Source organism: Protopterus annectens, chromosome 8.part0 (genome assembly GCF_019279795.1).
Source record: "Protopterus annectens isolate FY-2018-M chromosome 8.part0, PAN1.0, whole genome shotgun sequence".
Lineage (NCBI taxonomy): Eukaryota > Metazoa > Chordata > Ceratodontiformes > Protopteridae > Protopterus > Protopterus annectens.
In genome coordinates this window covers 1,962,625,064-1,962,640,923 of record NC_056741.1, presented here as the reverse complement: position 1 = coordinate 1,962,640,923, position 15,860 = coordinate 1,962,625,064, and the positions used below count along the sequence as shown (strand labels likewise).

The window sequence follows — 15,860 nt, the reverse complement described above, 5'->3', positions numbered from 1 at the left end:
AGACCATGTCCATTTTCAGTTTCAGTCCAGGGACAAAAGCTTCAGTAATACAGCTGTGACAACATGACAGTCAAGTAATAGCAACAGTACACAAAAATAATGTAGTAACCACAAGATAAAAGGGTTAGATTGCAAAACAATTTTAGCAGACATTGTAAACAGTGGTAGCTGTCATCTGATAACATTTGCACTTCAAAGCATTTCATTCCTGGTAGTCTGAATGATGTCTGGTAATATTTTGAATATTTTGCAGTAGTAGTATGTGAAAATAAATGTGATCATATGGACAAGTAGTCTTTTGTGACAGCATAAAATATGCATTGTACTTTTATTATTTGCTTGCTTGTTTTTCCAGACATTCCAGCTCCAGCTGCTGTCCCCCAGCAGTAATGTTGTCCCAGCATTGAACACAGGATCCATCACACAGGTCATTAAAGTTCTGAATCCACATAAGGTAAGTTCCAGATCCTGTCAAGAAATGTCTTCCAGAAGCTTCTGTCATTATTAGTAAAGTGACTGGGTCTGAGACATTTTAATTCTCTCTATAATAAAAAACAAATGTTGGCTTCTAAGCATTTTTCCATCAGTTAGCACTTTTTGAACTGCCATACATTACACAGTTTATCAGTATTTACTGCACTGTTCTCTATATATGAGGATAGATACCATGTTAATTTATCATCAGTGAGGCAGTCATTTGTCAGTTCCTTCTTAACAAAATTGTTAGGTCCACATAGTCACAGACAACAGCAGATATAAGGTATTGGATTTGGACTGTGGCTTTTCCTTTACAACTACGATTGATTTAATACCTTATATCTGCTGTTGTCTGGGACTACGTGGACCTAACAGTTTGGTTATGATTTTTTTGGGGGGAGTCACATGGTATGTATGGGACTATATTATATAAGCGAACACAATGAATTGCGAATGCTATATAATCAACCCACAATCCCCGAAAACCCAAAATGGGAACACCCTGATCAGCGATTTTTTTTCCCAGGGGAAAAAAATCGCTGATAAAAAAAAAAAAAAAAATCAAAACACAAAATAAAATGTGGGGGCTCCCCCCACACTTAAATATACCAACTCCAAGATCGCACCACAGTGGAGGAAATGGCAAAGTCCCGAAAACGGACCAGTGATTTTTTTCCCCCTAGGAAAAAAAAAATCGCTGTTCCATGCTTTTGGTATTTTGCCATTTTACGTAATGACGTTCAACTAAACAACGTTCGCAATTCATTGCGTTTGCTAAAATAATAGGAACCTGGTATGTACACCTATGTTTTAGGTTCGTTGTCAGTTCTTTCTTCCCTTTCTGCTTTTAATAGCTTCTCATTTTGTAGTTGTGAAAGAAAGGGCTTATTTTTAATTAAAAATGTTATTTTGTTTTCTCAGATTCTTTAAGGAAATTTTTATGAAAGACCACTAACAAGAACTTTTACACTTCTATTTCCTTTACCATTTGACATATTCTCACATACCTCTTAATTTCTTTGATTTTTGCGTAGAGATGTGTGCTTTACTACTCCAAGATTTGTTGATGCGTTTTTGTTAAAAAGCTCTTTGTATTTCTTCTTGGATAGTTCTCCGTTCCCTTTTGCAAATGCGTGACTGTTTTCTGCTGTTTCTACCCACCCCCTTAACCTAACAGTATTTCTAATTGCCATTGTTGATAACAAGCTTTCCCTTCCTTTCCTTTCTTACCGTTAGTAGTCTTTAGATACCATTGTTGGTATTCTTTTCATTTTCACTCTCTATACCCTTTAGCTATTTCTGCTACGCCATTGTTGGTAGACCTTGTTAGGGAAAAAAAAATACTTTCATTTTTTTCTCCTTTTTCTACCTGTGTGACGAGCATGTGTGTACAAGTTGAATTCAGTATGGCAGAAAAACAAAAGGGGACATCCGGCTTCAAACAGTGTCAGGACTGTGGCAGAACAGTGCCCAGTTCAGATGGGCATCTTTCTTGTGTGTACTGTTTGGTTGTCCTTCACTTCAACATTACTTGTAAAATTTGTCAAGGCTTTAGCACCTGTACTGTAGCAGAGAGGCATAATAAACTCAAATGTTTTTTGAAATGCTCTTTTAGTGAAGCCGTATCTAAGGCTGAGACTTCAAAATCTCTGAAGCCAGACGTCAAGAAAAGAAACCACTCTGTGGTGACCTCTCCTTCGTCACATGAAGTAAAGTCCTAAAAGCAGCAGGTTCCGATGGTATCCTCTGAACCAAAAGCCAAAGTATCGAAAGTGACAGTATCAGCACCTTCGACATTGACAGTGACTCTGTCTCCATCGGTGCTGATGGTCATTGAACCGATTCAGACCTCTTCGGCACCGACTACTGTTTCGGTGCCTAGCACCTCTTTGACACCGACAATAGTTTCTGCACCACCATCATTTTTCTCCCATTTGATTCTGGCTTCCCCTTCTGCACAGCAGTCTATGGTGCCGAAATTCGATCCAATAATAATTCCTAGCACCCGATATTCCCCTTCAGTAGACCCATTCTTGGGTCAACTTCCCAGCACTTTTCTGGACAGGCTTGAGTCCCCTTTGGGAGTGTTGATCCGTTCTTCCAGGAGTCTCTCCGAATTGGATGTAGTTAGACTGCTGGACCACCTTTTGGCAGCCAGGGGTCTCCCTGCACCTTCACAAACCTCTCTCCCACCCAGAGCTGAGGCTTACTGTCCAAGGACTCTGCCAGTTTATCCTCCTTTAACCTCCTTTCAAGGTTTGGAGCCCTCCATTTCAACGCTACCGGTACCAGCTACCCTTGGTGCCAATGGTGAACCTCACCTCTGCACCAGAGTCGACTTTGTGGTCTTCGGCTCCTTTGGATCCATTGCACACCCGGGGCGGTGGTTTGGCTGTCAGTTCGAGATCCTCAGTACAGTTCCAGTTGTTTCCACAGTAGATGTTCATCGTGTTACCCTGCTGCAGTCATCACACTTGGGTTATCTTGTCGTCAGGCGGTCCTGCAGTCGGCCTGAATTCCAAAGTGTTGGTCCGGCGTCGGTTGCTGTCGCTTCTTCCCTGACGTCAGTGCGCCAGGGGTATATATAATGCATCCAACGCCATTTTCTTCAGTCTTTCTTGCCGCGTGGTGCCCGAAGCAGAAGCAGTTCGCAAGTACCGGTCGGCCGACTCCTAAGATTTTCGAAGTCGAATTTCAGATCCGAAGTCTTCAATAAAGCTAAGTACCCCGTTGGGGAAAATTTTCTTGCCTCAGACCAATGTCAGAAAAAGTTAACAATTGTATTTCTTGTGGGAAGCAAATACCTCATAAGGATTTTCATTCTTACTGTATACCTTGCCTAGGCCCAGACCACGACGTCACTGGTTGTCGCTTTTGTGCTAGGTTCAATAAGCGTACTATAAAAAGACGCTTTGATTTCGCACGACACTACGGTAGAAAAATTAGCTACACAATGCCGTCGGAGTAACCGACTACCGGTGTGCACAAAAAATGCAAGGATAAGGACAGGCAGCCTAGACCTAAGCCAGACTCCGAGGCCTCGGCTGGGCCAGTCTCTGGTTCACCGGTTTTCAGTGAGGCTCCTACGCAGCCCCTGGCTACCGCAGAGTTGGAACCCGAGACCGCTTCGGAGCCTTTGGCGGAGAGTGCTAGGCCGACTCAGCCATTTTGTTTAACCCCTACCGACAACACTGCAGAAAGAGATGTCGGTGCTGCCAAAACACCTTCGGTTTCTGAAGGTGTCTTCAGACCGACGACACTCACCATAAAAACGTATCCTAAGCTTAAGACTCCCATTAAGCCGAAAAAGACTGCACTTCAGTCTCCAGTTCAAGGCCCCATGCCTTAGAAACAGATGCTTAAAATGGCGGAAGATTTGATCTCTTTAATCAGGGGTTCCCAACCCCCCCCCCCCCGACAAAAGGCCTAGACAAGAGGAATATTATGCCTCCTCTGATCAAGTGTCTTATTTCCTCAGACTCTTCTGAGGACCAAGATTACTCTTTTCCCGCTTATGAAGATTCTGATGCTGAGGATTCCATTCCCTCAGCTTCTCCCCCTGAAGACTACTCCTTTGGGGAAACTTTACACACTATGAGGGAACATTTTCACTGGGAAGGTCAGGACTACTCTGACTCAAAGAAAAGGCTCAGAGAGTTTCTTTTACTTCCCCAGCACAGACCTCTTGCAATCTCCCCAGTTTTAGACATTGTGGATGATGTTTACTTAGAATCCAGATTCTCTGCCTCCTGCTCCAGCCAAACCAGACAGATATTATACAGTGCCTGACTCCCACAAATTCCTTTATAAAAGCCCTGTTGCTGATCCAGAGACCATCTCCCAGGATCCCAAAGGGGCTAAGGCTTCTATGGCAAAAAATCTTGTACCCTCTGAAAAGGACTCCAGAGCACTAGACAGGTGGGGGAAAAAGGTTTACACCTCAGCCACTCTAGCTATGAGAGCACTAAATTGTCAATTTCACATGCTAAAATATCAGCAATTTCTGATGTCTCAGTTAAGACAAAAAATGAGCACACTCCCTCAACAGTCTGAATTGAAAGAAATGCAGGATCTGTTGCATGCAACTGAACAGGTGGTCAAACATACTTTACAATGTGGGTTTGATTCTTTAGAGGCTTCCTGCAGAGCAGCTGTCACTGGGTCTGTTATACGTAGGCATGCTTGGTTAAAGGAACAAACTCTGCCTGATCATGTTAAAGCAAAGCTTCTAGATGCTCCCTTAGCAGGATGTCCTATTTGGAGTTAAAGCAGAAGAAGTCTTAAAGAAAATGGAGGATAAGGCAAAATCTATGCAGACAGTCAAAGATTTTCTACAGGTACAGACAGCCCCCTCGCTTCAGCAGAAATTGGCCAACAAAAACTGGTCCTTTCCAACTACTGACAGACCACAAAGGGGTAAATACAGACGCCCAAGAGGCAGAGGGCAACCACAAGCCCAATACAAACCTCGACAATGGGGCACTGCAACACAGAAGGGAGGAGAAGACAGGCCCCAAACTACTAGAAGGCAAACTCAATGCCTTACACCTCATATGGCCAAGCAACACTCTTTTGGCAGCTCCCTTGGGAGGAAAACTAGCACTTTTTTCAGACAATTGGCACATTGTCACAAAGGACAAATGGGTCCTAGACATAATTTCACGAGGATACAGATTCCATTTCCACATCTTGCCAATGAAAAGAGGAATGCCAAGCCTGCCACAAAATCAATGGGCAGAGGCACAAAAACAAATTACAGCTCTCATGGACATGAGAGCCATTCAACTGGTACCTACACGGGAGCAAGGCCAAGGATTTTACTCAAGATTCTTTCAAGTCCCCAGAAAGGACAATGCCTGGAGACCAATACTGGACCTTTCATTTCTAAACACCTTCTTACAAGTACCCAAATTCAAGATGCTAACACTACAGCAGCTTCTTCCCATGTTGGGCAAGAAAGCATGGCTAGTAACGTTGGACCTCAAGGAGGCATACCTGCATGGTCTCTATCAGACAAAGTTGCAGAAGATAAGGACGGACAACAGCACAGTAATGTGGTACATAAACAAGGGGGTACACACTCCTACCCTCTATGCAGGCAAGCAATGACCTTTTGGAACACAGCACTGGCTTACTAAGTTCAATTACTAGCTCAATTCCTGCCAGGAAAAAAGAACACATTGGCAGACGACCTCAGCAGAAATATCATGGATCCCCACGAATGGAAACTGGATCCACAAGTATTTGCAATGATCACTCAAAAATGGGGCCTCCCAGATTAGACCTGTTTGCCAGCCCCCAAAACTATCAGCTAACAAAATTTTGTACAAGGACACTTCACCATTAAGCTTGGAAAGTGGACGCACTCTCATTCAGTTGGAAAAACCTGACAGTATATGCCTTCCCTCCATTGCCTCTTCTCACAAAGGTGCTTCTGAAAGTCAGAAAGGAGAGACCACGAATAAAACTCATAGCCCCAGACTGGCCACGCCAGCACTGGTACCCACTATTAAGGAATATGGCCCAGGGCCCACCTTGGATTTTACCACAAATTGCCCATTTGCTCACACAGCAAAACAATCAGATTCTACACAGCTAGCTCAAAACCTTAAATTTGGCTGCATGGCAAATCACCTAAGCATCCAGCCAGCTCCTCTTCCTCGAGCAGTTATGGATGTTATTCTGGAAGCTAGGAGGCCCAGCACCAGGAAGGCATACTCGGACAAATGGAAAAGGTTTTGTGCCTGGAACCAAGCCAAAGGCCAAAATACCCTTCAGCCTCACATGCCTCAGATTCTACAGTGTTTAACTGGGATGTTGCACAAAGGACTTTCTTTTTCTTCCATTAAAATCCACGCATCAGCTATTTCAGCCCACTACAACACGGATCCACCCTTATTTTCACATCCACTTCTGAGGCAGTTCCTCAGAGGGGCAAAAAATATTAGGCCCCCCAGGAGAGCACCTACACCAACATAGGACCTCAATTTTGTTCTGGAAAAACGCTACCTCACTTTGAACTAGCTTACTCTGCTGATCTAAAGTTTTTATCATGGAAGACTGCCCTGCTGCTAGCAATAACTTCAGCCAGAAGAGTCTCAGAGCTGCAGGCACTAATTGCAGTGGAACCTTTCCTCATTTTCCATCAAGACAGAGTTTCTCTATAAACCAATCCTTCCTTCATGCCTAAGGTGGTATCCAGTGTGGCTTTAAATCAAACCATCCACTTACCCACCTTCTTTCCAAATCCACAGAACAAAGGAGAAAGACTCCTGCATTCCTTGGACATTCACAGGCAACTTCATTACTACTTGGATAAAACTAAGGATGTTAAGTTGTCTATCTAGCCTTCATTCTTGCTGGATGGGTTCGGAGCCGACCTCGGCTCCGACTCGGCCACTCTAAAAGCTCGAGAGTTGGTTCCACCGGCTCGAGGCTCCCCTTATATCCCACAATGCTAGGCGTGAGTTACCTCAAATCTCGTTTGCCGCTACAGCGATCGAGGTGTTTGGTTTCTACCGGCTTCTTGGTGAGTTATTGTAGAGTAAAATTTAGTCTACTTAAACCCCTTTAGTTTAATTCTTAACAGTTGTTTCCCTTAGTTTAGTGGATTTTGTTCCCTTTTCTCTTCTATTATCCCCCTTTTTTCACAAGAACTCGTAAGTTCTTCCCTCGGGCCTTTGGGCCTTTTCCATCCCTTAGTGGTGTGTGTGTGTGTGTTTTCTCAAGAATTTAAAACTTTGATAGTGTGTTTTATTTTTTGAGTTTAAACTTGTATAGGGTGTAATCAGTGTGTTTGACTGTGTGTGTGTGGTTACACTACCTACTATAATGTCTAAAGACTCTAAGGTCTCAGGCTTCAAGAAGCGTGACTCGTGCTGTCAGAAAATGTCTCTGACAGACGGTCACACTTCTTGTGTCTACTGCCTGGGACCTTTACACCTGCAGGACTCCTGCGCTGTATGCCATGGCTTCAGCCCCAGGGTCCTGCAGGAAAGAAAAAACAAACTTATTTTGAGAGGTTTACTTAAGCCTGAGGGTTCCCTTACTGTTCCTTCGGGAAAGCCCTCCAAGGCTTCTAGGTCCTCGGCTCCAGCTTCTGAGCCGAGACCTAAGGCTTCGAAACCTCCGTCTACATCGGCTCCGGCTGGAGCCGATGAGTCTCAGACTGCAGTTTCTGTGGGTTCCTCGGCTCCGGCTGGAGCCGAGGTATTGGAAATTCCTGTGTCGGTTCCGACCAGACCTTCGGAACCGACGTCTAGAAAGAGGTCCAGGTCACTGTCCCTTGGCTCCATTCATTCGGCTCCAGCATCTCCCCTGCTGTCTGAACGGAGCCATAGATCTCACTCCTCTAGGTCATCGAGGCTTTCGGACCATGACCTTCAGAGGGTAGTGAGTCGACTTCTCAAGTCCGAGGCACTGGCCCAAATGCTTCAGAGCCCGACTCATCAGTCGATGCCTGACCCTGTCCCTCATTATGTTCCTCCTCCGACTCTGTTGAGCTCGGAGCCGGGGCGTTTCGGAACCGAGACTGTGGTAGCGTCGGAGCCGATACAAATGTCTTCGGCTCCATCGTCGGCTCCGATTTCTTCCTTAGAAGAATCTCGGCGCCGGACTTCCCTTGTCGGCTCCGAGGGGGTGAGTGGCATCGGACCCTTGTCCGACCCCGCTCTCCCTCTCGGGGCTTCGGCGCTGGTGAGTTCGGCTCCGACATCGGCCTCGGAGCCATCACTGTCGGTGCCGAGGGACGAGGGAGGTTTTTAGCTTTTCTGAGCGGGGACCTCTGGCTCTGCCTGACAGGGGTGCGTTTGAGGTCATGCGGAGTGTGTTGGAACCTGGTTCAACTCCACAGTCGGCTCTGTCCGCCCCTCCCTCTTCGGTGCCTCAGGTCAAGTTGACTCACTCCCTCATCCCAGACCGCAGAGAGCCAGCTCCTCAGGAATCCCCTGTGGGGATCTCATCCTCTTCCGAGGCCTCTCCTGAATTGGCAGCAGAGCCCCCTCAGAAGAGAAAGTGTAAGAGGAAACACATAGACTCACCTGAGTCCGTCACCTCTGACACGGATTTAGAGGATTCCGAGGGTTCCCCCCGTTCCCCTTCTGAAGATGTCTCATTTGCAGACATTCTAGAAATCCTTAAGCAGAGGGGAAATTGGCCAGCCCTCAACCCTTCGGAGGATGAATCTGTGTACCTTGAGGCATTTGGCTCTCGCCCTTCCACCTCCTGGGTGTCTCCCCCCTTTGACCCCCTCATGCAGGTGGTAGCAAAAAAGGCATGGACGGCTCCTGACTCAGTGGACCCCACCCCCAGGAGACCCTCAAAATTTATCACGGCACCAGCGGATAAACAATTTTTGACCAAGAGAGTTTCTGTGGATGCTATGGTGGTTGCTGCTGCCACTAAGAAAAAACTAGCTGATCCTTCAATGCCTGTCCATCCACCTAACAAGGAATCTAGGTCTATGGACAGGTACGGGAAGCGGATGTTCTCATCAGCGACCTTTGCAATGCGTTCGCTGAACTACCTATGCCATTTTACTCGTCTTCAAAGAGACTTGATCAAAGAAGCGAGTGACATGTTGAAGGATCCTACAGCTGCGGGTTTTCAAGACAAGATGAACACTCAGCTGGCTACCCTGAACTCCATAGCTAAGTCCTCCATGCGCCTCCTTTTGTATGCGGCTGATGGAGCGAGCAGGGCCGCAGGGACAGGTGTAGCCTTACGCAGGCATGCCTGGATGCGGCTATGCAACTTTGCGGACCCCTTTAAAACGTCTTTCACTAATTCCCCGTTCGATGGATCATCTCTTTTTGGTCCTCAAGTGAAAGAAACCTTGACTAGGTGAGAGACGGATGGCAAGACTCTTTCTGCCGTCGGAGTCCGTTTTTCTACTCCTTCTAGGCCTTACCCCAAAGGCCAGAAAAGTGGGAAAATGTGGTTCCGCAAACAATCTCAAGGGATTTCGCCTGACGCACAGAGTCGGTTCCCCGCCAGAGGCAGAAGGGGGAACAACAATGGTAGACGTCACCCTAGAGGCAGGGGGGGTCCGCAGAACCAGGGCAGTCGAGAAGCCTTCTCTGATAAGCCCTTTCAGCATCCCTGAGGTGTTGCCCGACTGCCCATCTTCGGAGGCAGTCGGGGGAAGATTGTCACTGTACCCAGAAGCCTGGCTATCCCTAACTCAAGACAAATGGGTACAGTCCATCATTTCCGAAGGCTATTCCATTCCTTTCGTTCGCATTCCAAACCAATCAAAAAAATCCCTTCCAGATGTTCCACCCACTCAAAAGGATCTTGCAGCTTTGGAAATTTCAAAGCTGCTTGCAAAAAGAGCAATTCAGCCAGTTCCAGCAGACCAGCAAGGATCCGGAATCTACTCCAGGTTCTTTTTAGTTCCAAAGAAAACAGGGGACTGGAAACCAATTTTGGATCTCAGTATCTTGAACAAGTCAGTCAAGAAAACAAGATTTCGGATGGTCACGCTGCAGTCCATCCTTCCCCTTTTGGGAAAGGGAAACTGGATGTGCTCTATAGACCTTCAGGATGCGTGCTATCACATAAAATGAACAGACGCTCCAGAAGATTCCTCCGCTTCAGGCTGGGAACCAGTCATTTTCAATTCAGGGCCCTGCCCTTTGGTCTCACCACTGCCCCGGTGTTTACCAAATGCATGGCAGTGGTAGCTTCTCACCTGAGACGACAAGGATTCCAGGTGTTTCCATATTTGGACGACTGGCTCCTCACAGCTCCCACCAAGCATCTTCTTCTAATGGCCAGGGACTACACCTTCGTGATTTGTCAAAATTTAGGCATTTCAATAAATTGCGAAAAGTCTGTTTTGTCGCCTTGTCGTACTATTACCTTCATAGGCGCAAATCTAGACACAATCAACATGTCTGCGAGACTAACAGATCAGAGAGTAACAGACATACACAAACTGGTCTCGCTCCTCTTCAGCAGCAACAGAATCAAAGCCAGATTAGTTCTGAAAGTGTTGGGGATTATGGCGGCTGCCATACCTCCAGATTCCACATGAGAATCCTTCAATGGATGCTCTTCACGCAATGGTCATACCAGCAACTTCCGATGTCCCACACCATTATGATTACGCGGACATGCGGGAATCATCTTCTGTGGTGGATGTCTTCCCCTCAGCTCTTATTGGGAAGACCCTTTGTCCCTTCCCCTCCGGTTGCTACTCTGACAACGGACGCCTCCCTGATCGGGTGGGGGGGCATTATCAGGGCAGAACTGTCCAGGGCACATGGCAACCAGACGAATGCCACTTGCGCTAAATGTTCTAGAGATGAGAGCAGTGTTTTTAGCGTTGCAAGACTTCAAGACTCTCTTCCCTTGGGAACGATAGCAATCCAGACGGACAATATGTCTGTAGTGTGGTATATCAACAAACAAGGCGGAACCAGGTCCTACCCCCTGTGTCGAGAAGCACTCAGACTGTGGCAATGGGCGATTTCTTCTCAGCGGTTTCTGATAGCAACGCACATCCCCGGGAAGTCCAATCAAATTGCGGACAAATTGAGCAGAGCTATCCTCATGCCTCACGAGTGGTCTCTGAAAGACTCTGTTGTGAGAGAAATTTTTCTCAAGTGGGGTCAGCCTTGCTGCGACCTTTTTGCTACTCCCCAAAACAGCAAGTGCAGAGATTATTTCACCCTATTCCCTTTACCAGGCCAGCCCAGCAGAGACGCTCTAGTCCAAGTTTGGCCCCGGGGACTTCTGTATGCATTTCCTCCCTTCCCACTAATCTCTCAAGTGATACAGAAAGCTATTGCTCAGAAGGCCTCGTTGATCCTCATTGCTCCTTACTGGCCTCAACAGGTTTGGTTCCCCTTTCTACATCATTTTCTGTTGGAGCGACCTTGGCATCTGGACCTAGTTCCAGATCTTTTGATCCATCAGTCGGGTCAGTTTCATCGCTCCCTTCCTCTCTGAACCTCACTGCTTGGTTCCTCCAATTCCAACCTTAGCCAGGCTTCCTCAAATATCTCACTCTGTCCGAGATATTTTGATAGCTTCCCATAAATCTTCCACTCGGAAGGTTTATTTGAGTAAGTGGAACGCCTATTGGGCTCAAGGAAAGGACATAGATCCTTTCACTGCTTCCATCCAAATGGTCCTTGATTTTCTAGCTGAACTCTTCCATGCAGGTTCATCTCCTTCTACTCTTAAAGTTCAATTGGCAGCTATTTCTAACTTTCATGTGGGCATTTCAGAGTCTGCTATCATGTCCCACAAGCTTTGTAAAGCCTTTTTGAAGGGAGTTTTTCTACTCAGACCTCCTGTAAGAAATCCTCCTCCTCCTTGGGACCTAAATTTAGTTCTTAGCTCTTTGATTCTTTCCCCTTTTGAACCTGCAGCCTCCTGTTCTTTAAAATTGTTATCATGGAAGACACTCTTTCTAGTGGCTATTACTTCAGCTAGAAGAGTTTCAGAACTTCATGCACTCAGCTGTCGACCTCCTTATCTGTTGTTCCATAAGAACAGGGTATCTTTACGAACCAACCCGTCTTTTTTACCTAAGATAGCCTCGGCGTCTAACCTAAATCAAAGCATTGACCTCCCTGTGTTTTTTCCGGAATATTCTATCAGGTCTGAACAAAAATTGCATTGGCTAGATATTCATCGTCAGTTAAGGTACTATTTGGATGGAACCAAACAATTCAGAAAATCTGACCAGCTGTTTGTCTCTTATGCAGAAGGCAGAAAGGGACTTTCAGTTTCAAAGGTCTCATTATCTAGATGGCTAACATCGCTGATTTCCCTTGTTTATGAAATTAGACACCAAAAGCTGCCTAACAAACCTAAAGCCCATTCTACCAGAGCTTTGGCTACTTCTATAGCCTTCCAAGACAGACTGCCTATTGACACCATTTGTGCAGCGGCTACTTGGGCTACTCCTCACACTTTCATTTCTCATTATAAGTTGGATTTAGCTTCTAGGCATAGAGCTAACTTTGGTTCCACTGTTCTCAAGAGTCTGTTCCGTTAGGCCACCCAGGACAAGGTGCTAGGGACGCGGTCCCATCCAGCAAGAATGAAGGCGAGATAGACAACTTAACATATAGAAGTTATGTTCTTACCATAACGTTCCATGTTAGTTGTCTTCTTCTCGCCTTCTTCTTGCGTCCCACCCTCCTTCCCCCTGGCCTGGACAGACTTAGAGGAGTTTGATTGTGACCTCTCTTTCTACCACCTCTTTACTTTAGGTATATGCTCTGCCGTGCATATTTCCTAGATCAGGATGTAGGTCACCCTTCTCTTCACCCGTGTTTATAGAGGTGGATTTTGTTTCTAGTTATTCTGCTACTATTATAAGCTGGGTCTAGCTTACAAACGTGATCTGAGGTAACTCACGCCTAGCATTGTGGGATATAAGGGGAGCCTCGAGCCGGTGGAACCAACTCTCGAGCTTTTAGAGTGGCCGAGTTGGAGCCGAGGTCGGCTCCGAACCCATCCAGCAAGAAGAAGGCGAGAAGAAGACAACTAACATGGAACGTTATGGTAAGAACATAACTTCTATTTTTCAGAAAATCTGACCAGCTCTTTGTATCCTATGCTACAGCTTCACAAGGGAAGGCTATATCAAAACAGACCATTTCAAAATGGATAGGGCATTGCATTCATTTTTGCTATACCCATCATGGAAAACCAGTCATGCTACCATAAGGCCCCACTCTACCAGGGCAACAGCTACATCTACAGCCTTCCTTAGGGGGGGTCCCAACCAAGGAGATTTTGGAAGCTGCAACTTGGAGATCAGTACACACCTTCACCAAACACTACCACTTACCACTTTACTCTAAGACTAGAGCTGGCTTCGCCACTGCAGTTCTGCAGGGTCTTCTAGCCTCCGCTAACCCTCTTTGACTCTTCCTCCCAGCCTTAGCTTTGGGATTCTACCCAAGTGTGATGACTGCAGCAGGGTAACACGATGAACATAGTACAGTTTTGTAACTACCATAAATGTAGATGTTTGAGTGTACACCCTGCTGCAGTCCAAGTTACCCTCCCTCCATCCCCTCTGATCTAACTGACTAAATCTTTACAATACCTTCCTGATATATTTGCTTATAGCTGGAGGGATGTTGTGTTTGTGCTAAATTTCTTAAATTGGTACTAATTACTGGCCACCTTTTTGGGGGCGCCTGACATCTGGGGCAAGAAAAACTGAAGAAAATGGCGTCGGATGCATTATGTATACCCCTGGCGCACTGACGTCAGGGAAGAAGCGACAGCAACTGACGCCAGACCAAGACTTTGGAATTCAAGCCGACTAGAGGACCGCCTGATGACAAGATAACCCAAGTGTGATGACTGCAGCAGGGTGTACACTCGAACATCTACATTTATGGTAGCTACAAAACTGTACTTTTTGAGCCCTCTCCCGGCCCCTGCTGTGGGTGGAAGCTCGTCGGAGTGGGGTGTGACCCCAGTTACAAGGTTGGCTTTCTTGGTTCTGGGCTCCCATCCCTCTTCAGGCGGGCCAGCCTTCTATATTATGGAGAGAGCTTTGGATGCAGCAAGCTCCCAGCTGGCTCCATCTTCGTTAGAGTGCCATATTTTTGTATCTCTGGTTCGCAGCTGTCACAATTTACTACGTCTGGACAGTGGGCACAAGAGTCGCAAGACAAGGGTCCCTCCTCTTTGGTATCTTCTACAGAATTTCCCCCTGAGGAGCCACCCCTTAAGAGGATGTGCAAGAGAAAGCACATTGATTCTCCAGAAGAATCAGTCACCGAAGACACTAAGATTACGATGAAGGGGAAGGTTCCCCCCGGTCACCGCCAGATGATGTCTCTTTTGGCGATGTCCTGGAAATACTGAAACAAAGGGGTGATTGGTAGCCCTCAAACCCATCCTCTTTGAAATCTATGATGTTGCAAGCTTATCGTGCCCACCCCTCTACTTCCTGGGTGACCCCACCCACAGATGACCTAATTAAGCTGAATGTCCAGCAGACGTGGAAGGCCCCTGGTTCCATAGAGCCCGTTCTGCACAGGCCAGATAAATATTTAACAGCCCAAGAAGATCAGCACCATTGGTATAATGGATGCCATGGTGGTGGCGCCGATCACCAAGAAGGAACTCGCCAAGAAGAGTTCTGCTGTCCATCCTTCTAACCGGGAGTCTAGGACAATGGACAGATTTGTGAAGTGGGTTTTTGCCTCATCAACCTTCGCTATTACGTCCTTGAACTTCTTGCCACATTTTACTAGACTCCAAAGGGATCTGATAACTGAAATTTCAGACACCTTTACAGGAGCTCTATCTGACGAGGTTTGGGAAAAGGTTGCCTCACAGCTTACCATCATGGAGTCTATTTCAAACTCATCCATGCAGCTCATTGCCCTTGCAGCTGAAGGAGCATCTAGGGCAGTGAGTACAGGCGTTGCCATAAGGCAGAATGCCTAGATGCGCTTGTGTGACTTAGTGGAACCCTTCGTCTTCCTTCATCAATGCTTCGGTTGACGCATCCTCTTTATTTGGCCCAAATGTTAGACACTCTTGCCAGGTGTGAGGAGGATGGAAAGACCCTTTCTGCAGTGAGCGTTTGTTTTTCTACTCCTCAGCGATCCTATTCTAGGAATCAAAGGAGCGGAAAATGTGATTCAAAAGGGCCTTTTCATGACACGTGGTGATTACTCTCCCCGGGGCAGAGGGGGGATCTCTTCTGGAAGGCATCCTCCCTGTGGCAGAGGGGGTCCGTGTAACCAGGGCTCCAGAGATTCCTTTTCTGGGCAACCTTACCAGCTCTCCTGAATGGAGGCCCGATTTCTTACCTCTGGAAGCAGATTTTCACTGCACCTGTCTGCCTGGTTTACAATAACTTCAGATTCCTGGGTGCAGAAAATTATCACCAGAGGTTATCACATCTCATTCAGTCTTTTTCCATGACTTCAGAAACGAATCCCGATGTTCCACCCAGTCAGAGGGATCTAGCAGCAGTAGATATCCAAAAGCTGCTTCTAAAAAGTCATCCAGGAAGTCCCACCAGACCAAAGACTATCTGGATTTTACTCAAGATTCTTTTTAGTACCAAAAAAGACATGGGAATGGAGACCAATTCTGGATCTCAACATATTGAACATAAAAAATTCCGGATGGTCACTTTTCAGTCTGTTCACTTTGTGCTACACCTTGCAGAGACTCTAGGCATTTCCATAAACAAGGAGAAGTCATGGTTGACTCCCACACAAGATCTAGAGTTCATAGGAGCAAGACTCAACACAATTTCCTGTGTAGCCTCCCTTCCTCTACACAGGCTGATGAAGCTAAGGTCACAAGTTCGAGTGATCATCTCCCGAAACAAAGTTCCTGCTCACCTGGTACTGCAAACTCTGGGGTCCATGGCAGCAGCTATA

General features: G+C 46.5%; 1 protein-coding gene across 1 annotated transcript in view; it reads left to right on the top strand.

Moving 5' to 3' along the window:
* Positions 1 to 15,860, top strand: part of AP1G1 (adaptor related protein complex 1 subunit gamma 1) — a 4,036,072-nt gene that overhangs the window by 3,990,805 nt on the left and 29,407 nt on the right. Inside the window, exon 27 of the mRNA XM_044079548.1 lies at positions 356 to 454. Within this exon, the coding sequence (XP_043935483.1) occupies positions 356 to 454 (99 nt within the window). The remainder of the gene's footprint in view (positions 1 to 355; positions 455 to 15,860) is intronic.